Source organism: Salvelinus namaycush, chromosome 14 (genome assembly GCF_016432855.1).
Source record: "Salvelinus namaycush isolate Seneca chromosome 14, SaNama_1.0, whole genome shotgun sequence".
Taxonomy (NCBI): domain Eukaryota; kingdom Metazoa; phylum Chordata; class Actinopteri; order Salmoniformes; family Salmonidae; genus Salvelinus; species Salvelinus namaycush.
The window spans coordinates 16,871,628-16,898,103 of NC_052320.1; the positions used below are offsets into that span (position 1 = coordinate 16,871,628).

At 41.2% G+C, this 26,476-nt stretch overlaps 1 protein-coding gene and 1 long non-coding RNA gene across 8 annotated transcripts; both read left to right on the plus strand.

The window, feature by feature from the left end:
* Positions 1–89: 89 nt before the first annotated feature.
* On the plus strand, positions 90–19,399 carry LOC120059201 (forkhead box protein P1-B-like). 7 transcript variants are annotated; one of them, XM_039008064.1, is made up of 16 exons: positions 90–200; positions 7,822–7,982; positions 11,715–11,846; positions 12,072–12,161; positions 12,299–12,425; positions 12,620–12,761; positions 12,859–12,966; positions 13,101–13,188; positions 13,302–13,385; positions 13,557–13,776; positions 13,909–13,967; positions 14,061–14,162; positions 14,320–14,447; positions 14,822–14,879; positions 18,327–18,409; positions 18,517–19,399. In XM_039008064.1, the coding sequence occupies exons 2-16, from the start codon at positions 7,836–7,838 to the stop codon at positions 18,671–18,673; spliced, it is 1,725 nt and encodes a 574-aa protein (XP_038863992.1). In that variant the 5' UTR covers positions 90–200; positions 7,822–7,835; the 3' UTR covers positions 18,674–19,399. The 7 variants fall into 7 exon arrangements, with proteins under 7 accessions (XP_038863992.1, XP_038863991.1, XP_038863995.1 ...); XM_039008063.1 differs by lacking the exon at positions 90–200 and adding an exon at positions 5,291–5,375; XM_039008067.1 differs by lacking the exon at positions 90–200 and adding an exon at positions 5,291–5,375 and having other exon boundaries at positions 18,330–18,409.
* Positions 19,400–22,761: 3,362 nt separating this feature from the next.
* On the plus strand, positions 22,762–25,373 carry LOC120058866. The gene is made up of 3 exons (XR_005478066.1): positions 22,762–23,997; positions 24,324–24,570; positions 24,709–25,373. It is a non-coding gene; the product is annotated as an uncharacterized LOC120058866 (long non-coding RNA).
* The last annotated feature ends 1,103 nt before the right edge of the window (positions 25,374–26,476 follow it).

Below are 26,476 nucleotides of genomic sequence, written 5' to 3' on the forward strand. Positions count from 1 at the left end.
TATCTATGGTCTCTGGTGCTGTTTTTTGTTTGTTTTTAATCAGGTGGCAGTGATGTCATCAAATGCACAGTCCAGTGTCAACTGTTTATCTGTTTGCTAACGGTGGTTACTGAGTGAGTGTATGTCAATCGCTTCTTATCTTGCTCAACAAGACGTGCCAAATAGCTAGCTAGTAGCTCAGGCTACACATTGATGACCCGGTAAGTAAATGGTAGTATGCTGTTATTGGATAGCTGATGCCATTTATTCATCTCGTTAGTTAGCCTAGTCAGCTACTAGCCAACATAGGCGGAAAACAACCACATCAACCCGTTGTTTAGCTAAATAACATTAACGTTACAACAACGACGAAGTGGCTTTTAACAGCTAGTTAACTAACCAATATTTTTGATGTTCTCTTGGATAGCTAGCTAACGTTAACGAATTCCAATGTTGTTCGGTAACTTGCCTATCTACGACTGCTAGCTGTTCGCTACATTTACTTGCTAGCTAACGTTAGCTTTAATACCAAATATGTATTTATAAATAAACCAAGATAGACCACAGCCAGTCGTTAAAAACGGGAAGAAATTAGTCATAGTGGACAGAACAATAAAGGAGTTGGGCAGATTCAAGCACGAGCTTGAGATCCTATTGGCGCGTTCTAGCATACGTTTGCATATTTCCGTTAGGGAACGCCTACTCTGAAGTGCGCGAGTGCAATAACGCAATTCGCCTTTGCACTTCTCAGCAACGTAATTGTTTTTTTTACTTTAGCAAAGGGTAAAGTTTACACAATGTAACATTATAGTTTTGGCAACAGAAAACTATTGAGATCAAAGGTTTCATCAATATTTTTTTTTTCAGAATTTCGGCCAAAATCCATCTTGTTCCTTCTATCACTGCTGGCCACTAGGCTTCCTCTCACCACCAAATTTGGTAGTAAGTGGAACCGCCAAGCGGACGCTTCACATCTATACATCCGGTGTTATATCTTGTTCGTTGTTCTGTGTTAATACTAGCTAGCTAACGTTAGCTAGAAAAATAAATTTCAATGGTCCGTAGTTATGTTGTTGTAGATATTTTCCTGTCTTAGCTAGATAACGTTAGCTAAAACAATGCATTTCCCAGTGGTGGAAAAAGTACTCAATTGTCATACTTGAGTAAAAGTAAAGATAACTTAATAGAAAATGACTCAAATAAAAGTGAAATTCAACCAGTAAAATACAACTCGAGTAGAAGTCTAAAAGTATTTGGTTTTACATATACTTAAGTATCAAAAGTAAAAGTATAAATTATTTCCTTATATTAAGCAAACCAGACGGCACAATTTTTTTTTTTAATTTACGGAAAGCCAGGGGCACACTAACACTCAGACATAATTTAGAAAAAGCATTTGTGTTTAGTGAGTCTACCAGATCATAGGCAGTAGGGATGACCAGGGATGTTCTCTGGAAAAGTGTGTGAATTGGACCATTTTCCTGTCCTACTATTCATTCAAAATGTTAAGAGTACTTTTGGGTGTCATGGAAAATGTATGGAGTAAAAAGTAGAATAAAATTATTTACGAATGTAGTGAATTTGCCTAGTTAAATAAAGGTACCAAAAGTAAAAGTCAATATAAATAGTAAAGTACAGATACCCCCAAAAACGACTTGAGTAGTACTTGAAATAAGTTTTAATTAAGTACATTTACATTTAAGTCATTTAGCAGACGCTCTTATCCAGAGCGACTTACAAGTTGGTGCATTCACCTTATGATGTCCAGTGGAACAACCACTTTACAATAGTGCATCTAACTCTAAGGGGGGGGGTTAGAAGGATTACTTTATCCTATCCTAGGTATTCCTTAAAGAGGTGGGGTTTCAGGTGTCTCCGGAAGGTGGTGATTGATTCCGCTGACCTGGCGTCGTGGGGGAGTTTGTTCCACCATTGGGGTGCCAGAGCAGCGAACAGTTTTGACTGGGCTGAGCGGGAGCTGTACTTCCTCAGAGGTAGGGAGGCGAGCAGGCCAGAGGTGGATGAACGCAGTGCCCTTGTTTGGGTGTAGGGCCTGATCAGAGCCTGAAGGTACGGAGGTGCCGTTCCCCTCACAGCTCCGTAGGCAAGCACCATGGTCTTGTAGCGGATGCGAGCTTCAACTGGAAGCCAGTGGAGAGAGCGGAGGAGCGGGGTGACGTGAGAGAACTTGGGAAGGTTGAACACCAGACGGGCTGCGGCGTTCTGGATGAGTTGTAGGGGTTTAATCGCACAGGCAGGGAGCCCAGCCAACAGCGAGTTGCAGTAATCCAGACGGGAGATGACAAGTGCCTAGATTAGGACCTGCGCCGCTTCCTGTGTGAGGCAGGGTCGTACTCTGCGAATGTTGTAGAGCATGAACCTACAGGAACGGGTCACCGCCTTGATGTTGGTTGAGAACGACAGGGTGTTGTCCAGGATCACGCCAAGGTTCTTAGCGCTCTGGGAGGAGGACACAATGGAGTTGTCAAGCGTGATGGCAAGATCATGGAACGGGCAGTCCTTCCCCGGGAGGAAGAGCAGCTCCGTCTTGCCGAGGTTCAGCTTGAGGTGGTGATCCGTCATCCACACTGATATGTCTGCCAGACATGCAGAGATGCGATTCGCCACCTGGTTATCAGAAGGGGGAAAGGAGAAGATTAGTTGTGTGTCGTCTGCATAGCAATGATAGGAGAGACCATGTGAGGATATGACAGAGCCAAGTGACTTGGTGTATAGCGAGAATAGGAGAGGGCCTAGAACAGAGCCCTGGGGGACACCAGTGGTGAGAGCACGTGGTGCGGAGACAGATTCTCGCCACGCCACCTGGTAGGAGCGACCTGTCAGGTAGGACGCAAACCAAGCGTGGGCCGCGCCGGAGATGCCCAACTCGGAGAGGGTGGAGAGGAGGATCTGATGGTTCACAGTATCAAAGGCAGCCGATAGGTCTAGAAGGATGAGAGCAGAGGAGAGAGAGTTAGCTTTAGCAGTGCGGAGCGCCTCCGTGACACAGAGAAGAGCAGTCTCAGTTGAGTACATTACACCACTGGCATTTCCTTTTTTCTCGCTGTGAAATGCCAGAAATGCCCCATTTCAACAACACCAGCTAAGAACTTGTAGCCTCATAAGACAAATTGACTGTCCCTCTTCTCTTCCCATGCGTTTGGCAATCTGATTCGTGGATGGATGTGGCCCCCATCAACTGGATGAATGTGGCCCCCACACATACTATGCCCATAGCGTCTTGTACCAAACCTGGAGCTTACTAATAACAACTGCAAAGAGTTTTCAGTTGGGCAGGTGTATGTCTGGCAGGTGTGCTGTCATTAAAGCATTCACATTAGATGTAATGCACTGAAACATTATCACCCCATGCTGTTTTGTATATTTTTGCATGGTTTCCAATGTAGTTATTTAGGCTAGAAGTTGCTACAGGATATGTGATTCTCCATACCCTTTACAGGTTTGCTAATGGAAAGCCTCATACAAGGAATTTTAACTAACCTGTTATTGATGATATTTTCTTAATTCTCAATTCTATGGAGAAAAAATGTCCATGTCCAGTTGCAGGTGGTTCTACAAAAAACAGCGAAAACTCAGAAATATATTAAATCCACATTTTGCACCTAGTGATGAGTTCCCTTGCCATTTTAGCTTCCAGACATCTTGCAAATCCCAACATCTTTACAGGAACCTGCTGTTGTATTTTTGGGGGTGGAATTTTCATTGTTGGACATAAGACTGTAAAAAACATCAAGTGATTTTAATTTAAGAAATCTGTTCCCAAGTATTCCCACGGATAATAGAGAGACACGACGTGATCGTATTCAAATGTAAGCAAGGTTTGAAATGATTATGTTTTAGTCAAACTCTTTATCTGTTTGTGCTTCTTGCGGTCAATTTGCTGTCTACAAATTATTTGTAATTATGTTCCGTCCCCCCGACCATCCGCTCAAGAAAAAATCGTCCCACGGCTGAATATAATTGATGATCCCTGGCATACAGCATATTATGATCATGTAGGGACCAGTCAACCTAGCTGACAGAACCTATGCTTAATGTTGTACTGCTGCTCAAGCTGATCCATGATAGAGTTTGATGGCTTTGAGTGGATATTCTTTTCAGAATCACTATCCTGTGGTGTCTCTCCCACAGCAACAAAGAAGATGATGATATAGGCCTAGTCTAGCATCATCCACCTGGTTTATGAAAATGGCAATAAAACTAAACTTCCTGCGGGTCAGCTATGCAAATGTTCAACGAAAACATTTGATTGAATTTCACATTTGCTTATTTCTATTTGCATTATCCGGTAATTGTTCCCCAGTGTGTTAAACTTAGCATGCCAGTGATTGATTAACACACATTCACTTATAAAGGATAGCCTTACAGTATGTAGGGCCCTATAATATCCACGTTGCAGAGAATGCGGACAGAATCACGGAATCCAGACACTAAAATGTAATTCAACAATATTCAAAAATGTATTGAACTTTGTAGGAAATCAACTAAATGTATTGAACTTATTAGACAATTCATTAATTTGCCCAAATGAATCATGTCATGAACAAAATGCGTCAGTGATTTTTATTTTACTGCAACTTTCTGAAACGTGTGTGGGGGGGGGGGGTGTGCGCATGTCTACACTTTGTGTAACTGTTAGCAATTATGCTAATGATTACCTTCTGGTAAAGATGGGAAGGCCTTCCCGAAAACCTTCTCAATTAGCCTATCTGTTAGAATGATACCATGATTATATGCATCAATCCACAGGCCATTTGCTTAACAAACTCTGCAATCACATGAGCACTACAGAAACATCACTAACCAAAGGTCTCTTGCTGGTGCACATTTGCATTAAAGATTAACTACACCCAAAAATAAAAATGTCTTCTATTTTTCCCAGACTTACAAAGTGGTCACCTGATGTGGTTTAAACATTGTTGTGGACTTAGAACATCCAATGTTGTTGTTCCCACGCCTATGATTTTATAGTGCCCTACTAATGCTTTGGTGCAGGCATACAATGCCTTTTGTTTGTGGCTCTGAATTATAGTTTTGACTAAAAAGAGTGACAACTTCCAATGGAAACACGAGGGAAATGTTGATCCCCAAAAAGTAGCAAGGAGCTGAACATTAGACAATGAAATGTGCATTCAATAAAATTAACAGAATGTAGCTATTCATTGTGTATGCCTGGACAGACAGGAATTGCAGTGGGCATATGGTTTGCCCTTGTTCTATTTGCAGAGTGTTCGTGTTTATGCAAACAGGCGTACTCCTGCATTTTAAACCAAAGCACCTGTTCATGTGTTCACAGTCCACATAGGCTGCACACTTCTTACGCTACTGCTTTGAACTCAGTTGAACACCTACAGCGCTGTACCTTTTCTGCCAAGGTAAGGATGGTGTACTATTGTAAAGATGTGCATAACAGTTGGTTTGATATTTTGACTTGAACCCCAATCTCTCGTTGATGATTGTTCTACTAATTTGACCTTTCTATAGTCTGCTTTGTTACAATTCTTAATGTGTTTTTTCTTTCTCATTGATCTGTATTACAGATCTATGGTAGGCTAGGCTATATCTAAGAGTCAGGATTGAAATGCATTGTTGCATTGTGGTATAGACTAGGCCTATATTTTCGGGTCCTGACTGTTGAAGTAGGTATTCAGAGGATTCCCCTCTACCCTAAAAACCTAATGTTTGTGTTGCTTGTCTGCTTTGCTAGCAGCACTGGATCCGACATTGGGAATGTTGAAGGGCATTAGGATGAAACACTGTTTTGTGTGCAAATACACCCTTGGCTGCTGTAGCCTAAAATAAACAGGAATCAGTTTTGCTGTTGAATGAAAAGGCCAGTACGTACTGAAGTCAGACTTGATAGGCAATGCAATATTGTATCTAACAGTAGGTTAGCCTATGTTTCAGCTTTCTCCAGAAGTAGATAAGTCATAAATACATTCATAAAATGTATCTACGTTTTCAGCTAAGTGGACATTTGCTGTTTATTTTAGCTGTGTTGCTTTTGAGTCGAACGCTTCTCCAACTGTACACATGACCCTCCCTTTAATGCGGTATTGTGCTACCTGCCAGATCTGTTTATCGCACCACCTGGTTAATGTTAAATTGCTCCAGAAGGACGACATGTTTACTCATAAACACCGACCCAGGGTCCCTTTGTTTACCGTAGCCATGGCAGCAATCAGCTACTCAACAAATATCTCCGGTTTATGTTGGCAAGAGGGAAACTGTTGCCTTGATTAGTTAAAGCAGAGTAACATCTTGTCTTTCTCTGATCTGCAACAATATTGAAGATGTTTCTAGGATAAGATAGATTGTCTTCAGTAAGAAACCGCATGTGGGCATTTCCATGTAAAAGGATCTTCACTAACGTGAAGTTTGTAGGAGCATGTCAAATGAAAGCCTTCTATAAATTATAGTTAGACATTATTTGCCTTCTTTAAATGTAAGAAACATTGCCTTGTGCTTTGTAATTCTGTTACCAAAACCCCATATCTTTTAAGTTATTTTCTAATTTCTCACCCTTATGAGAGAGGATAATGAACGTTCACAGAAATAACAAGTAAAGGTAGACCTACCAATTAGTTAGTGTTTTTATTTGTTTATGAATTATTAAGTGATTAAAACACGTAATTCTGTTATCAAATCAGTAACGTAATTACTGCAATTAAATTGGCTACAATTGGAAATCCAATTCACAAACCACAGCTGGGTCACCTGCTACTGTCTTTCCTTCCACTGGTATACTGTTCAGCTCATACCTTTTGTCTGGTGGTCAAAGCAAGACTGTGAAAACAGTCTGGTCCTGTCTGTCTGTCTGTCTGCCTGCCTGTCTCTGTCTGGTTGTCTGTCTGTCTTTCTTTCAGTTAATGTCACCTCTTCTGACTCTTTCTACCACCTACCCACTTTCCATTTAGTGTAACAAGCATCCTCACCCACTGACCATCGACCGATACCAAAGATCAATGGACGTTGAAATTTGTCAGTCCGCCCTGGCCGGACCAAATTTGAACCAATCATAAGCTTCTATATTTCACAAGTTTGGACAAAACAGTACAGACAAGTAGAGCACACTAGAGTGGAGTACAATCTAATGTACTGAACATATCTACCGTACTCTACTGTGCTGTACTGTGACGTCCAAACTTGTAAAACGAAGACGTCTGATTGTTTCAGATGTGGTCTTGTTTGGGGGCGGCGCTCATTACAATAATAGCTAGTGTGTAGCATAATACCCAAATATGCAAAATAAGGATATTGCATATTTCTACTTTTATGTACCTATTCAGGATACATCACCATGAAGAGAATGATATTCATGTCCATAATTATGCATTTCTGTATAGTACAGGTCAGGATGTAATTCCATTACCGGATGTAAATCCACTTCCCCTACTGTAGTTCAGTAACCAAAATATATATTTTTCAAACTCAAGGTGTCATGTAGCTGACACCCCATTCTTTCTGCAGACCTCTTTGAATCTTAATTCAGAGCTGATATTTAAGCTTTTTTGGAGAATGTGGTTGAACAAAAAAACTGAGGGAGATTTTAACGTAATTCTGTTACCAAACTTTGCATCTGCACAGTTTGTTCAGTAAATGTGTTTTTGTGAAACTTCTGTGTAAATTGTTCAAAGTAGTCCATGTGCATGTAGTTATATGGGCAATCTGAATTCAAGCTTAATTCCGTTATCGTGGAATTGCCCATGTGCATATGTAATTGTTCCAAAAATAAATGTAGCCTAAAATCAGTATTGTGGAAAGTCACTGTGAATATACATGAGGTTTACAGCGGCTCTCTTGTTTTTGTTCTGTTCTCAGGTCAGTGAGTCCAGATGCATGAGTCTGGGTCAGAACAGACAGCCTGCACCAGTCCAGCCAATCAGACGGAGAATGGGGACAGTGCTGAGAAGGATGATTGTCTGAGTGCTCAGCCACTAACTCCAGAGGGTTCTGGGGCTGACAGCCAGCAGCAAAACCAGGTTACCAAACATATTTTATAAAGTGTGCCACATGCTTACTTTCCACAACTAAAGCATATGGGTTCTCAAATGGTCACATTTAGCATATTTCTTTGTTTGTATGATAGGTAGGATATCTCTCACTGAGCTTTGAGCCAACTGTAGTGCTGCAGACAGAGACTGCTGAGACACTTTGTGATTGGTGGAGAAGGATAGATCTGTGTTATTGGTTAGTTTTGTGTATGCACACAAGCACTTTGTCAGACTGCCAGACAGTGTAATGTTGTGCTCGGCTTACTGCTCTGTCTTTCTCCACCCTGCGTCTCTAACTGCCAAAGACGACCACTGTAAATGGAGTTGGTCAGGTTTGTCAGCTTGATTATTGTATTTTGGTCTACTAGCCTATTTCTACATGTAGATAGATAACGCTCGTTTGTTTACTGGTATATACATTGGTAGAATTTGCTGGGTGAAAAGGACTACGTTAAAGTGAAACACTGGTCATCACATATCTGTGTAAACTAAGGACCAAGATAGTAATTGTGTCTGTGTTAGTTAAAGTGCATTTGCATGTGTCACTACTACCTAACATATTTATAATGTTATTGTACTGTATAATCAAAGGTAATTTACTTAAATCATATGAAAATGTCCTTAGCTCTTTATTGCCTCTTCCAAGCATTTTCCTTACTCTGGTCTTGTAGTTTATATTCCTGCATTGTAGTTTATATTAGTGCATTGATGGTTTGTGTGTGTCTCAGTTGAGTTTGGTTACATATGGTTTGTTAAATCTCAGTTCAGGGAGAGATTAAGTATAAGGGTCTGTTATATGAAAAGTGATTATATTTTCTGGGTTTCAGAAAAGGGATGTAACTTGTTTTTGGCAACATTAGTCATAGAGCACAGACCTCTCTTTGAGGACTAGCCCAGTGTTTACATTGTCCTTCATGGGCATGTGGGTTTCTGTCACATCAACAATAATAATAACAAAAGATGTTTGGGCTGGTCTGCCCTGACGTCATGGAAACAAGGATTAGGTGCAGGATTAGGTTTTGCTGATGTTGTGCATACAAAAGATGAGCCATTCCCATACCATATACAGTGACTAACTGGCCCTATCTGGCTCTCTGAAGTTTTTTTTCTTCTGTACTGCAGACTTTAAGTCCAGCTGATGCAATTATTTTACCTTCTGCTTTAAGTCATGTAAGCCATGAGTTTATCCTCAGTATCTGCTCCAGGGTATAGGTCTATAAGGATCTTGATGAGCACTGAGCATCAGAGCATGTTTAGTCCGTGTGGGAAAGGGCCATCTCCTTGGCAATCCACTGTTATTGTTAGCCTAGAGCGTCTGTGACATCCTCCAGCAGTTTGTTTACTGGATCCCAAACAGAGCCAGCCTTAGTGGGAATTGTTTGTTTGTGGTTCAGACCTTAATTAAGGCCCTATTCCCACTAGGAGATATGAAGAAGACTCTAAGGAGCGGGGTGGCGAAAGAGAATTCAACTTTTCAATTCACATTACATCCTTGCCTTACCTTTCGTTGTGGCTGTCCACATGACAATCTTGGTCCGTAGCTCAAATTGACTGTAAATATCACAGTAGCCACTAGCCAGAAAGCACAAACTATTCAACATTGACAAAAGTTTCTTCTAAAACATATTACACTGTTGAATAATGCAACCAAACCATATTCCACTGCAACAATTCACAAGCATGTATGTGCAGACAATTTAAAGGGTTTATTTTCTCGTCTGTAGGCTACACTCAATACAATTTAGCTTCAAGACAAAAGCACAGAGTTACTGGTAACTAAAGCTAACAAAATGTCTTCATCAAGTAACGTTAGCATATCAAAAATGAAGGATTAACCCTCTCATATTATTATAAAAGTACAGTAGGCCTACATTACAACAAACCAGGCTTCATTTTGATCAATATCATGAAAATTATTTAATGTGGTAAAAGCGAGTTGTGACAGGAAACGTGAGTATAACTGACTTCACCACAACAAGCTGTTTTATATGGGAGTCCATACCCGCCACCAAATTTGTTTAATAAAAAGCCTCATGATTTGTCAACGTGCACAATTAGTTTGTGCTTCAGTCTGACCAACTACATTCTACTGAAAACAACCACAGCTGCAGGTAGCCAGAGAAGCCTATGCGCTCTGATCCCATCTGGGCTTGGCCAGGGGAAATGTAATGTCATGTTTTTATAGCCTAAAATAGGCCCATTTATTTGTGTTCTGAGAAAGTGATTTTATATTCACACTTCGGGTGGCAAGGCTACCTACACTATATATACAAAAGTATATGGACATCCCTTCAAAATAGTGGATTCGGCTATTTCAGCCACACCCGTTGCTGACAGGTGTATAAAATCGAGTACACAGCTATGCAATCTCCATAGACCAGCATTGGCAGTAGAATGGCCTTACTGAAGAGCTCAGTGACTTTCAACTTTCATAGGATGTCACCTTTAAGTGCTGTTATTGTGAAGTGGAAACGTCTAGGAGCAACAACGGCCCAGTCGCAAAGTGGTAGGCCACACAAGCTCACAGAACAGGACCTCCGAGTGCCCATGATTTTGGAATGAGATGTTCGACGAGCAGGTGTCCACATACTTTTGGTTATGTAGTGTAGGTCTTTTTAATCCAAAATGATTGACTGGAATGAGTCAATCAATACAATAGTGATGACATGCTATATGAGTATTTACACGATGCAACCAGCCATACAGCGAGCTCAGCCCTGTTCGTTTTTGTCAAATCTTTGTCAAATTTTTAAACCATATGACTTAATAAATCTGGTTCCATCATAGCCCATATAAAACAGTTTATGAATGTTTTTTTTCTTTTTTTCTAGCTGATTTATGTCATACACTACAACTAAGGTCCAGAGTTGGTTAGATTAGCCTACTATCAGATCAGGAATAACTCTGGGCCCCAGGAACCCCCAAGTTCCTGCAAGTACGCAAGTTTACATTTGAATAATATGTGTATCCGACGATATTTTTACAAAAGTATTGTAAGTGTGACGAGGCTCTAAAATGCAATGCAGTTCTGTTTTTGCAAAACTTGCCATGTATCCCTGGCTTTGTATTCATTTTTTATCTATACTTAACAAAAATATAAACGCAACATGCAACAATTTCAAAGATTTTACTGAGTTGCATTTCATATACAGAAATCAGTCAATTGAAATAAACAAATTGGGCCTTAAATCTATGGATTTAACATGACTGGGCAGGGGTGCAGCCATGGGTGGGCCTGGGAGGGCATAGGCCCACCCAATGTGTAATGATCATGCTGTTTTAATCAGCTTCTTGATATGCCACACCTGTCAGGTGGATGGATTATCTTGGCAAAGGAGAAATGCTCACTAACAGGGATGTAAACACATTTGTGCACCAAATTTGAGAGAAATAATATTTTTGTGCGTATGGAACATTTCTGGGATTTTTTTATTTCAGCTCATGACGCATTGGACCAACACTTTACACTTTGCATTTATATTTTTGTTCAGTGTATTTATTTGGCTTTAATTATTATGTTTACTGTAAACATCCCCAGAGCTGTGGGTGTTAGGCAGAGAGGGAGGGGTAATTGCTGGATGCCTAGCAAAGGTTATTCATATGTTTTGGTTTTAAAATGTTAAAAAAACACTTCAATGGTGTTGTTGGCATTTAGTTTTTCTGTTATTTTCAGGCATGGCTATGTCTAATCTGTGCTCATCTGTATTTGTGTGTTGTCAGGTTCCAGTCTCAGTTTCTATGATGACCCCTCCGGTGGAGACTACTCAGCAGACACTAAAGCAGCAGCAGGTCCTCAATCCACAGCAGATCCAGGCCCTGCTCCAGCAGCAGAAAGCACTCATGTTACACCAGGTAATTACATCATATTCGCCACACAAATCTACATGTAAATGCTTTATTGTGTTCTGTTTCAAAATTGTAATATTAGCAGGAATTTTTGTTCATTTCTCTGTACGTCACCTATTTTTCATGTGGATCTTCCAGTGAGATGCTGATGGCTTGAACGTGACCACTGTATTTCCTCATGACCTTCCATTAACTCAAGGTGGGGTTTTTTCTATAAAAAAAAATCTACAGCAACACATACAGGATCTCTGCCAGAAACAGCAGGACCAGTTCAATGCCCAGCTCCTACAGCAGAAGCATGCTGAGAAGTCAGGCCAAGAGGTAGGCCGACGTACTTATTTTTTGTCATAAGTCTGTATTTTGCTGTCATCTAAATGTTCCAAAGCGCTATATAAAATCAATGTATTATTATAGTATTGCTGAGGCCTCATGTGTACCTCTTCCCCACTCCCCTACAGCAGCTAGCTGCTCAGCACATGGCCATCCAGCAGCAGCTCCTGCAGGTCCAACAGCAGCACCTCCTTAGCCTCCAGAGACAGGGTCTCCTGTCTGTCCTGCCCTCCATGAGCCCCTCTGCAGCTCAGGGTAAGTGTCTACCCCCCCAGCCCCAACCCTAATCTAACATACCTTCCCCCATCAAGTATCTGCCCCATGCTTAGTTTGTTGTTGCTGTCCTCCTCCATGGCTACAAGGCAGCTACATTTGTTTTGGTTGTTGTTGGGCAAGAATATTATAGTTATTTGGCTGAATTAATATATGTACTTGTGTATTTCTCCTAGGTTTAATGAAAGGGTGTGAGAATGGCACCAGCCTGCTCTCTGGTGGTGAGAATCCAGCCACTCTTCAGAAGAACCTGCTCCACAGTCAGCAGTCTAGCACCAATGGGAATCATTCATCACAGATCCTAAAGAAGAAAGACAGGTGATTAGTCATTTCGGAACAGTGTTTATTCATTCTCATCTGTCCAACCTCTTCCTGAAGTGTTACATTGATGATATATATGTGTGTCTCTCTGCAGTGGGCCTGTGGATAATCACACACAAAACACTCACCCGCTCTATGGACACGGCATGTGCAAATGGTCTGGCTGTGAGGCTGTCTTTGGAGACTTTCAAGTTTTTCTCAAGTGAGTTTCTCCTCATCTATTCAATCTCTGAGATACAAATTAAGGTCAATCTCTCTTACTGTAATAGCAACACTGGGTTCTAGTGGCTTCTTCAGTGTTTTCTTGTTTTATAATAGAATGTGTTTTTCTCCCAGGCATCTGAACAGTGAACATACACTGGATGACAAGAGTACAGCACAGTGTCGAGTACAGATGCAGGTTGTTCAGCAGCTAGAACTGCAGGTACACAGTAGACAAGACATTTGCTTAAATAAAGCCCGTTCATTGTACAGTACCTTCTCACTGTAATCAACTTCACATGACATCTTTGTTGTTTTATCTTCTCCTCAATGAAGTTGAAAAAAGACAAAGAGCGTCTGCAAGCCATGATGTCTCACCTCAAATCCTCTGAGCAAAAGTCCAAACCAGCAACCCCAACGGTAAGTCTCTGGAGTATTAAAGTGGGCATTTCTTAAATTCAAATCATGTTACTAACAGAGTAAGACGAGTATTAGCCACAATGGTAAAATAATCACCCTTCAAGTTTGCATTCCCTACAGCTGTGTTATCTGTATTGCGTTTTAAATTAATCTTTACTTTTTATTTGCTAGGGGAATCTTGTGCCCAATGTCTCCTTCTCCCAGGTGACGTTTCCCAAGGTGCTTCCTTCCATGAGCTTGTCTCAAAGTGCCACTGCTCCTTCTACACCCCTGACACCACCCCCAACCACCTCCTCTATCCTCCCTCCCCACACCCTGCTCACTGTGAGCTCTGGAAGGAGATGGTACTCAGACAGCAAGACCATGAAATACAGCAAGACCATGAATCAAGGTGAGTTAGCAGTGTGATGCTGAACCTAATGAGGGTAGTAGGGTACATATTTTGATGCCTGTGGTAGTTTATCTACTTGAATGGCTTCAATCATTGATTTTAATAAAACACATTTTGTTAATTCCTTAACAGATATTGTTCAGAATAAAGAAGCTAGACCGCCATTTACATATGCAGCCCTAATAAGACAGGTAAGGAATCTTTTATTTTATTTCACCCTGGTTTATCCTCCGATGACTAAATGTTAGCTATTGTTTGCTAATTGAATGTTTGCATTTTTCCAGGCAATATTTGAATCGCCCTATAAGCAGCTGACACTAAATGAAATCTACAATTGGTTCACACGAACATTTGCCTATTTTAGACGCAACGCCGCAACATGGAAGGTATTTCGTTGTCTATTTAAAGGGTAATTTACATGTATATGAATACCCTTGTCCTATGTTTAGTTGCCATGCCATATTCATTAAGTTTTTTAGGAATGTTACATGGTATTAGATCAACTTGTATGGAATATGTATGTTCTTCTTTCTGACTCTGCAGAATGCAGTGAGACACAACCTCAGCCTCCACAAGTGTTTTGTGCGAGTGGAGAATGTAAAAGGAGCTGTGTGGACAGTTGATGAGATGGAGTTCCAGAGGAGAAGGCCCCAGAAGCCTTCTGGTGAAGGGTACGTTTAACATGCTCGGTATCTCCAGTATAGCTCCATGTATGTCTCTGTTTCTCAACATGTTAAACCTGTATTTTTGTTGGTATTATACTAATACAAACCATGTAACTAAGTTTGGGCATGATCTGATTTATCTCTAGAGAAACTGTAGAGCAATGTGCACATTGAGTTCACAGAAAAACCCGAACTAAATGGAATTCATATAATTGAATCGACATCGGTCAATCAGTTATTTAAAAAATGGAAAATAACTGATATTTCGGTTATTCGCTCAGCACTAGTAACTAAAATAAAAGTGTCTTGTGAGGATATCTTGTCCCTATATTTCCCAGTGTGTGTTGAATAGATGAACATGTGTTTATTTGTAACTGCAGGTCTCTCAAGAGGGAGAACACTGACCATGGTCACAGCTCAGCTTTCCTTACTCCTAAGGTAAATGCTCTTTTGACTACTTTGAGTGCTAAACCCAGGACCGGCGTTAGGGGGCCTGGCCACATACTGTACCTCCTTTCCCGTCCAAATATATATTGAAATCTTGATAATTTATTGGGCCGAGAAGCACGCCGACAGAAAGACTCATTCATCTCGGGTAAGCATCCGAGTGAAACAGTTCCTCTCTGTCTCAGTATGTGTAGACCGTGTATCTGATGCTGTCTGGACAAAAACAATATGGCATGTCATACTATTTCTGTCCAGACAGCATCAGATAGATGGTCTACATATAGTAAGACAGAGGAGTGCTGTTTCGCTTGCTCGGATGCTTTCTCCGGTGAGAGTTTCAGCAGAAAGGAAGAGGTGACACGAGGGTTCACTCTCGCCCCAAACTCTGTCCAGAATAATCCCAATGATATTCTGTGTCAGGCTTTCAAGAGCAGCTGTGATTACCTTTTAATATTGATCAGCTTTAATATTGCAGATAGATTGTAGCTTCCATCAATGTAATTGTCTGCATCATTTCCAATCCCCTATATATTTTTTTGTAACTATATACAGTTGAAGTCGGAAGTTTACATACACTTAGGTTGGAGTCATTTAAAACTAGTTTTTCAACCACTCCACAAATTTCTTGTTAACAAACTATAGTTTTGGCAAGTTGGTTAGGACATCTACTTTATGCATGACACAAGTAATTTTTCCAACAATTGTTTACAGACAGATTATTTCACTTATAATTCACTGTATCACAATTCCAGTGGGTCAGAAGTTTACATACACTAAGTTGACTGTACCTTTAAACAGCTTGGAAAATTCCAGAAAATGATGTCATGGCTTCTGATAGGCTAATTGACATAATTTGAGTCAATTGGAGGTGTACCTGTGGATGTATTTCAAGGCCTACCTTCAAACTCAGTGCCTCTTTGCTTGACATCATGGGAAAATCAAAAGAAATCATTCAAGACCTCAGAAAAAAAATTGTAGACCTTCACAAGTCTGGTTCATCCTTGGGAGCATTTTCCAAACGCCTGAAGGTACCACGTTCATCTGTACAAACAATATTATGTAAGTATAAACACCATGGGACCACGCAGCCGCCATACCGCTCAGGAAGGAGACGCGTTCTGTCTCCTAGAGATTAACGTACTTTGATGCGAAAAGTGCAAATCAATCCCAGAACAACAGCAAAGGACCTTGTGAAGATGCTGGAGGAAACAGGTACAAAAGTATCAATATCCACAGTAAAACAAGTCTTATGTCGACATAACCTGAAAGGCTGCCATAAAAAAGCCAGACTACGGTTTGCAACTGCACATAGGGACAAAGATCGTACTTTTCGGAGAAATGTCCTCTGGTCTGATGAAACAAAAATAGAGCTGTTTGGCCATAATGACCATCGTTATGTTTGGAGGAAAAAGGGGGAGGCTTGCAAGCTGAAGAACACCATCCCAACCGTGAAGCACGGGGGTGGCAGCATCATGTTGTTGCTGGAGAGTCTGGTGCATTTCACAAAATAGATGGCATCATGAGGCAGGAAAATTATGTGGATATATTGAAGCAACATCTCAAGACCTCAGTCAGGAAGTTAAAGCTTGGTCGCAAATGGGTCTTCCAGATGGACAATGACCCCAAGCATAATTCCAAAGTTGTGGCAAAACGGCTTAAGTACAACAAATTCAAGGTATTGGAGTGGCCATCACAAAGCCCTGACCTCAATCCCATAGAAAATGTGTGGGCAGAACTGAAAAAGCGTGTGCGAGCAAGGAGGCCTACAAACCTGACTCAGTTTCACCAGCTCTGTCGGGAGGAATGGGCCAAAATTAACCCAACTTATTGTGGGAAGCTTGTGAAATGCTACCCGAAATGTTTGACCCAAGTTCAACAATTTTAAAGGCAATGCTACCAAATACTAATTGAGTGTGTGTAAACTTCTGACCCACTGGGAATGTGATGAAATAAAAGCTGAAATAAATCATTCTCTCGACTATTATTCTGACATTTCACATTCTTAAAATAAAGTGGTGATCCTAACTGGTATTTTTACTAGGATTAAATGTCAGGAATTGTGAAAAACTGAGTTTAAATGTATTTGGATAAGGTGTAACTTCCGACTTCAACTGCATGTCACCAGTAGGCCTTGTGAATATACCGGTAATCCCTGTCATTTGGTTACATACATTTCTGTTAATGCATGTAATCATTTGTCTTTTTCTATTCTCATTCTGAGTGGAAACGTTGTTAGCAGAATGTGAACTCTGCAACACAAGTTTTGGTTTATTTCATAACCATAATTTACGAGTTTTGTAAACTTTTTCATTGTCTTTTATTTGGAATGTTCCATGTGAGCAATGAGCATGTCTTGTTTCTCTGTCCTGATAACGTAGAGGGAGCGTGCGCCTGAGCACGCTAGAAGTAGGCCTACTTGGCCTGCTGTGTGCAAATGTAGGAAAGTGCCCATTTGATTTCTGATTGTCTTAACTCACCACATCCACTACTAATAATAAACTGAGCTTCTCAGTCATTTTTTTTTATACCTCACACAGTAAGGCAACGAAGCCTACAGCCATTGAAAATGATAGTAGTTCCTCACAGTATTTGAAAAATAATTCCAACACTCTCCTGGCCTCGATAATCATCAAGCCACGGTGTGAAAGAGCAAATATATCATGATCTGGTGACCCCATATATTCAGTGGAAACGTCATTAAAAAAATAACTGCTGTCTGTAAGGTGCTCACTGGTACGGGAAACACTGAGGGCCCGGAATAGGCTAATTAAATAGAAAGGGAGGCATACAGGTGGAGGAGAGATTAAAATTCAAGTTCTTTCAATCGTATTCATCAGGATGTTTTTATTTGTCGGCTTTAGGTCTATGTATTTTACTTGGTTGACGATGGAAATTGTAGCCCTACTACTGCATTGGCCTATAGGCTAGATGCACTAATTTCTTTAGCCGCCAATGGACCACGGTGTATCAATGTGTCCATATGGCAGAGGCTGGTGTTCTTGCATTAGTTGAATTTTAACTTTTAGATTTTTATCATTTTAATAATGATTTTTATGATTAATCACATGACAATGATTTTGAGAAACGAAAACGTTATTATCGAAATTAAACTGTTACATGAAAATGCGCATACCGCATATACAAATAATGATAACTAGCATGCAGATCGGTAGAAATAGTATGATAAGCTGCCTATGGTCTTTAACACCCATGAAAAAAATTATTTGCAAGCGCGTGCACACATGGGAGGTCCCGTAAATATATATATTTTTTAAAGGTGCCCCGCCTATGGAAATCAAATGCCCGTCCAACTTATTCGTTCTGGCACTGGCCCTGGATAAACCTATGGCGTGTCTTTTCAGGCTAAAAGGCTAGAGAGTAGTATACCTCCATTCAACCCAGCCTCTATAGGAGCTCCCTTTATGTTCTCTGTTCCAGCAGGAGGAGATGAATGCAGCTCTCTGGTATGGGAATGGATCCTACAGTGACAGCAGTGAAGAGCAGTACCCAATGCACCCTCTGTGAGTTCTATCACCATTCAAAACTAGATTTGATAGAGGAGAAATGGTTCTTAGTTTCATAATTCATTATAAGTACATTTCTTCCTTATCATTACTTTTCTTCTCAGCGTAAAAGAAGAGCTAATGGACGAGGAGGCATATGAGAATGTGCCCCATGACTGTTCAGAGACTGAGAGCTCTGATGAGCACAGCTCAGATGTGGACCAAGACGGCGGTAGCCCAGAGAGACCCAACCTGCAGCTGGCTCATGTGCCTTCGCAGTGAAAGAGGGACTGTTTTCAAACCTGTCACTTTCCACTGCAAGAGTCCCACATTGGACAACTATGAAATATACCAAATTAATATAGAACTGCTTCATATCAAGTGGAAAAACACACATTTTCTGTTGAGGAAATAAATTAGTATTTTATTTATTGAGGATATTTTGTCCTCTCTGTTGTACTGGGTTTTATCCACCGGAGCTCACGTTGAAGACAAGAGCTGATGGCGGAAGCTTTGTAACACCCCTTGTCCTCAAATAATGCATCCCTATCGGCTTATTGTGAGGCTGTGGGGAGCCCTATGGGGAGCTCGCTCAGTGATGCAGAGATATTTTAAAATTTTCTTTCAAGAATGTGTATATCAATAACCAAAGCATTGGCAATATTTATGGACAGCACTTCATGAAGATGAATCTTTGTTTTCTCCCTCTAATTAATTTTGACATGAGAGTACCAGACAACCACCAGATTGTAATAAGCTGTTTTGTTTGACATGATATCCTTGAGAATTGGTTACTTTTAAAAGGGAGCTGTACACTGCCAAAAATATGATTTATGTGTAACTGATCTGTTGGCATATTATTATTTATGTAGCCTACTAATCATATTTTTTTCCCCCACTATCCCAAACATGGCTTTTTGGACTTAATTTAGTGTTGTATCATACATTCCCATAGTTGTGCACTAAACGCTGTCTCTAATACATTCCGTATAAAAAGTGTGTGGCGAATGTCTGGTTTGAAGCATTTATTATTGTGTTTATGAGCAGGTTTTGAGTTATGACCTGAGTTTGTTTTAACAGTGTGGTAATGGCCATACTTCAGTGGTCAATATAATGTGGATATCTAATGGATGGCAGGAAGAAGACGTTGTTTGGCAGGAGAAGGTTCTACTGTAAATATACTCCCTTCATTCAGTTCAGACCACATCATCATCATCATCAACCAGCAAGGATGTGTGCACACTGCATAGAGATGAGTAAGTAACCTATAGTGGCATCTATATAGGCTCATACCGTGATAGCCTATCTGACTGAATAGACTGAGGTCGTCAGAGTGATAAAATATACTTACAATTGACAAAAACTCCTCCTGCCAAAACTTTTTGCGCTGTCTGGTTGGCTATGGCTTGGATCCAAATGGGGGGGTGTCCTGTCCTGCACGTTTACAGAGCACTGCGATCCAAGCTGCGCTTCATCCACACAGGAGGATCCAGCAGCTTTACAAGGATTGGATGGTTCTGTCCCTTTGTGGACAATAAATCATTTTCTTGTTATCCTTTGTGAAGTTTTGTTTCAGGGAAAGTCAATTTGATTTTTAATTAAGAATAAGTATCTTACCATAAATATGCATACGTGAAAGGAATGGAATATGATCTGCAAATATTATATAGGCACATAGGTTATATTATTAGGTTGCATGGGCATGTGGTAATTTTATCAAACATTTTTAATAACTGAATCTTGAGAGAAAAAGCTTTGTTTTTAAAAATTGGTTATCTTCTATTTTTCTGGTTAGGGTCATCTTTGTATTTACTGGTTAATGGTAGAGCCAAGTATCATAGTGGGGAATTTATCTCCATTGCAAGAGTGCTTAAGCAAATGTGGTCCCATTCTACCTTGACTGCTGCAGACTTGTATTCTGTAGGGGAGAGTGGGGTAAGTTGAGCCAAATTGTTAGTTGAGCCACCCCTTATTTCTAAGAAACCATACATGAAATTAATCGTGTCACCAAATATTTAGGAAGAGTTCATCATTTCCTGGAGTCTGTGAAGGAAGAAACTACATGGAAAAAGTGGTAAGTAATTTAGGTTAAAAAAAATATTTTTCACAAAGGCAAATTCATTTGTGTTCTAGGTTTTATGATGCTTGTACAGTATCTAAACTAAAGTAGATCATTTTAAGATTGCTTTATACATCAGTTGGGGTCTCTAAGCTACAATATAAAGTCCTAAAGCTAGCATGAAAGTGCATCCCTGTAGCGGTGTGGACTAATGTAGTCAAAATTGTATAAAAGCCCCTTAGATATTAATTTAGTATCCTTTAAATTTAATTAGATCTACAATTTACATTTTATTGATTTACCAGTATTTTCATTTAGAGATTCTGGTAAACTCTTTGTTTCCTTTCATGTGTTCTACCAATTATTATTGAATTATTCACCATGGCAACTGTAACGGATGTAAAATGGCTAGCTAGTTAGCGGTGGTGCGCGCTAATAGCCTTTCAATCGGTGACGTCACTTGCTCTGAGACCTTGAAGTAGTGGTTCCCCTTGCTCTGCAAGGGCCGCGGCCTTTGTGGAGCGATGGGTAACGACGCTTCGTGGGTGACTGTTGTTGTGTGCAGAGGGTCCCTGGTTCGCGTCGGGACGAGAGGACGCCATAAAGTTAAACTGTTACATTGATGCTGTTGACCCGGATCACTGGTTGCTGCGGAAAAGGAGGAGGTCGAAAGGGGGGTGAGTGTAACGGATGTGAAATGGCTAGCTAGTTAGCGGTGCAGAGGGTCCCTGTTTCGCGCCCGGGTCGGGGCGAGGGGACGGACTAAAGTTAAAACTGTTACACAACCACTTGTTAGTATAAAAACTAAACTTATTTCTCAGGTTGGTTGGCTTTCGTGGAGATCAGACCATTTCCATTTGCAGGGATGTTTCTCCATTTTTGACCAAATAGCACATGTATGCTCTGTTTCATCATTAAACTCCTAGACTGGGCTTCTGTGTCTGTCATCACTATTTTACCAGAGTGCAGTCCGGTATCCGTTTACTCTGGTATCCGTTTACTCCTAGTGGCCTATCCACACATTAGAGAGCACCAGACTCTGTTTTAAAAATGTTTACCTTGGGGTAAGTTGAGCCAATGGCCACCATACCCCATACAAATGACACTGAACAAAAATATAAATGCAACATGTAAAGTGTTGGTCCCTTATTTCATGAGCTGAAATAAAAGATCCCAGAAATGTTCCATGCGCACAAAAATCTTATTTCTCTCAAATTGTGTGTACAAATGTATTTAGATCCCTGTTAGTTAACGTTTCTCCTTTGCCAAGATAATCAATCCACCTGACAGGTGTGGCATATCAAGAAGCTTGTGCTGGGGACAATAAAAGGCCACTAAAATATGCAGTTTTGTCACACAACACAATGCCACGGATGTCTCAAGTTTTGACGAAGCGTGCAATTGGCATGCTGACTGCAGGAATGTCCACCAGAGCTGTTGCCACATAATTGAATGTTCATTTCTCTACCATAAGCCGTCATTTTAGAGAATTTGGCAGTATGTCCAACCAGCCTTACAACCGCAGGGCGAGCGGTTTGCTGATGTCATTGTTATGAACTGAGTGCCACATGCTGGCTGTGGGGATACGGTATGGGCAGGCGTAAGCTACGGGCGACGAACACAATTGCATTTTATTGATGGCATTTTCAATGCACATAGATACTGTGACGAGATCCTGAGGCCCATTGTCGAGCCATTAATCTGCCGCCATCACCTCATGTTTCCACATGACAATGCACGGCCCCATGTCGCAAGGATCTGTACACAATTTCTGGAAGCTGAAAGTCCCAGTCCCAGTTCTTCCATGGCCTACATACTCACCAGACATGTCACCCGTTGAGCATGTTTTAACTGTATGTACATTGCCTTAGTATTGCTGGCCCCAACAAGAGTAGTAGTTGCCTTGGCAATAAAATACAAGATACAGAGGGAGGAGTAACTGAGTGCACACTACAGGAGAAAGGTGGATACCGGACTGCACTCTGGTAAAAGAGTGATGACAGACACAGAAGCCCAGTCTAGGAGTTTGGGACGCAGTACATATCCTTCCAAAATGACAGAGCCAACTGTGTCCCATTCAGTAAATGACGGCGTGCACTGACATGATGAGTCTGATAGTGGTACGAGCCAACAAACAAGAGTTCAGTCTGGTGCAAGTGAACTGGGCATGGAACAGACAGACTGGTGCACAGTCTCAGCTGCTGTCAGTTGTCAGCTGCTAAAATGTGAGTATCATTTACATGTTGTCTTTTTCTTGTGGAACAAGTTGAAGGATTTATCACATCTAGTCATAAGCATGCCAAAATTATGATCTAGCTGAACAGCAGTGTAAAAAAGGGCAGTATACCTCTGTTTCCAAATCTTAGGAAACAATAAATTATTTAATACATTTGATTAGTGTTCATTTAAACTATATTAGTTATTTTAGAACAGGGCCTATTTTAATCTTATGAGATGCATAATTTTTTGTTGACTAAATGTGGGTCAGCAGTGTTTTTAATAGAGCGGTGACGTATTTACTGGAAGACAATCTCTTTCTATTTTGGGTGCAGCTGCCATTTCAGCGTGTGGTTCTGTAGGTGTACAGTAGACCAGTATACTGGAAAAGCGGTTTAACACTTTCAATTTGGTCTGTACACTTCTACTTTGCATCCCAACTTTAATAGGAGACTACTGTTCTTGTTGACGGTGTAATTTTCATAATATTGTTTTCATTATTAAAGATTTGAGATGTTAAGTATTTATAGACAAGCCTGGCAAAAATAGTAAAGCTTTATAAATCCATGGGTTGTAACTGATGGCAATTCTGTTACCATTCAGACGTGCCACTCTCTGACTGTTGTTGTGATTACTTACCATTTCTGCTGGCTCCTCAGCATCCAGAGCATCTCAATATGTCCTGGACAGTGGTCAGCCCCATTGTGTTCACCTACAGAGTGATCCAATGCCACAACCTGCTGGATGATGGGAACGACCCACTGCTGTGTGGTCATATAGAGGACCAGGAGGAGCTCAAGGCGATGAGAAGCAACACCAAGCACATCAACGGCTTCATTGTCATTGATGAGACAGTCAATCAGCTCTATGGCTCCCAGGTCACCAGGTACTTGATGCCAGAAATGTTCTCTATAGTATCCTCCCACTGCCCACTACAGAGGAGAACAGGTCCATTAAATGTTCTCTATAGGATCCTCCCACTGCACTCTACCTAGGACAACAAGTCCATGGAGCACATGACCAGGATTCTGGAGGAGGTCCACAAGTTTGGCATAGACAGGCGCTCTGAGCCCCTCATTGCTATTGGAGCAGGGGTGTGCCTGGATGTGGTGGGCCTAGCTGTTTCTTTCTACCGGAGACGAACCCCCTATATCCGTGTCCCGACCACCCTGCTCTTCTACATTGATGCCAGTGTGGGGGCTAAAACTGGAGTCAACTTTGTCAATGGAAAGAACAAGCTGGGGAGTTACATCCCCCCCCGGTCGCAACGTTTTTAGACCGAACTGTTCCTCGCCGGCAGGTTTCTATTGGGATGGCAGAAATGTTAAAGGTACTCATCACAATATGTATGTGAGTTGAATATGTGTTAGCATTACAAACTGAGCATATCATCTTTCTAAAACGACTGAACACTGTTCTGTGCATTTCGAGACATATCTGGATAACGGGACAAGCATCCCTTAACAGCAAGATGTGGTTGTATTTGTCTGCTCTCTATTACATGTCTGTTACACTCTTTACTAATCACCATTACTAATGAACAAACACTTTTTACAAACCTAAACCACCCCATTGATAGTGTCTTACTTACATTGTGTTTCCAAACTCTGTATGGAGCTAATAAATCAGCTATGTCCATCATCCTTTGTTTTCTAGATGGCCCTGATGATACACAGGGGCCTGTTTGAACTCCTGGAGACTTAAGGTGGGGGACCTGCTGGACTTCAGCTTCCAGTCCTATGACCAGAAGACCAGTGGCTGTTGTGACCTGGAGGATGCTGCCACTACATCCCCACGGATTGCCATAGAAACCATGCTAGATGAGTTGGCTCCCAACCTGTGGGAATATGACCTGGACAGACTGGTGGACTTTGGCCACCTAGTCAGCCCTGAGCTACGAATGGTAAAAGTTTATCACTGAGTTAATATGGAAGGGATATGAAAGGATGGAGAAAATGGCATCAGGGAAGGTGTGAATGCTCAGATATATTTTTGACAAGTGAAGAAATATGCATGCAGTATAACTTGACCTTCTTTGCAGAAAGTGCTGACTGTGCTACTCCACGGGGAGGCGTGAACATCGACATGTCCTTCATGGTGTACGTGGCCCACCATAAAGGGCTCCAGATGGAAGAGGAGAAGGCCCGGATCAGCCGCTGCATGATGGAGCTGCCTGTGTGGCACCAGGACTGCACTCTGGCACTGGTGCAGAAGTCTCTGAGTGAACGTCTGAAACCCTCTGCAGGGTCCCTGAAGATGCCTCTTCACACAGGACTGTGCTGTGCAGGTCTGGACATCTTTCCTTTGATTATTGAAGAATATATCTTATAAATGCCTCATGAGCTAAGTTCAACTGTCTTACCCCATCAGAACCCAAAATATAAGTTTGTTTTACTCCTATTTTTGTAAACAAAATAAATGTAAACAAACAGCCTCAAAACATGGTTATGTCAATAGTTGTAATGTCATCGATGGTCTGTCCTTGCAACAATAGCTTCCTCTATGAATTTGAGAGTGGTTACATTTCTCCCACCCCATCCCTCAGCTTTTTACCAAAATAGGAGTGGGTAACCCACTTTGTTATTGTCTCAAATGCTGATTGACGCTTTAAGAACACCATCGAACTGTCTTTTTATGTCACGACTTCAGTCGAAGTCGGTCCCTCTCCTTGTTCGGGCGGTGTTCGGCGGTCGACGTCACCGGTCTTCTAGCCATCACTGATCCATTTTTAATTTTCCATTGGTTTTGTCTTGTCTTCCTTCACACCCAATTCCAATCCCATCAATTACATGTTGTGTATTTAACCGTCTGTTTCCCCTCATGTCCTTGTCGGAGACTGTTTGATTGTATGTATTGTGCAAGTCATGTGTCGGTGTGCGATGGGTTTTGTACCCACTTTTATCATTTTTTGTATATATATACTTTTTTGTTTGTTTTATGAGCACTTATTAAACGACTCCGTTTATACCAAGTTCGTTCTCCTGCGCCTGACTTCCCTGCCACCAACACGCACCCACTACATTTTAAATCAGAACATTCCTAGACATTCCATACAGTATGAGTTTTGGAATTTCCAAAACAAGTAAATGTATCCGATGGGGATGTGTGAAACTCAATCCTCAGACTGAAGTGTTCCTACTTTTGTCACAGAATAGATAGCTTTTTGCGTGGCCCGACTGGTAAGACGCTTCGGGAGGACAGTCAAGTGTGCTAGCAAGACAGAGGTCCTGGGTTCGAGCCTCTGTGTGAGCTGAATCAGTAGGAAGTGGTACTCGCTAAGCAAGCAACGTGACATCCGTTACAGATGGTGCCGTGACCTGGATCTGCAGTTGCGCTCAGCTCAACACTGGGGTCGCTGTTGAGTAAGTTTGAGGGGTGAATGTAGCACATGGGGATGTGTGAAACTCACTCTTCGGTCTGAAGTGTCCCCACTTGTGTCACTGAATAGCTCGCTTTCCCTAGCTTTCCCTGTGGCGCGACTGGTAATACGCTTCGGGAGGGTAGTTACATGTGCTAGCAAGGCAGAGGTCCTGTGTTTGAGCGAATTAGGAGGAAGTGGTTCTCGCTAAGCAAGCAATGTTACAGTACGTCCGCTACACAACCACATTTACTGTACAGTCTCATCTCTACAGAAATCTTCCATGACATCGGTGATGATATTCTGTGTCAGGCTTTCAAGAGCAGCTGTGATTACCTTTAATATTGATCAGCTTTAATATTGTAGATTGTAGCTTCCATCAATGTAATTGTCTGCATCATTTCCAATCTCCCATATATTTTTTTGTAACTATATACAGTTGAAGTCGGAA

Coding starts and splice junctions, on each gene's coding strand:
- LOC120059201 (XM_039008064.1), top strand. CDS start 7,836: ATGCATGAGTCTGGGTCAGAACAGACAGCCTGCACCAGTCCAGCCAAT. Junction 13,189..13,301: donor TTCAGCAGCTAGAACTGCAG/GTACACAGTAGA, acceptor TCCTCAATGAAG/TTGAAAAAAGACAAAGAGCG. Junction 13,386..13,556: donor CCAAACCAGCAACCCCAACG/GTAAGTCTCTGG, acceptor TTTATTTGCTAG/GGGAATCTTGTGCCCAATGT.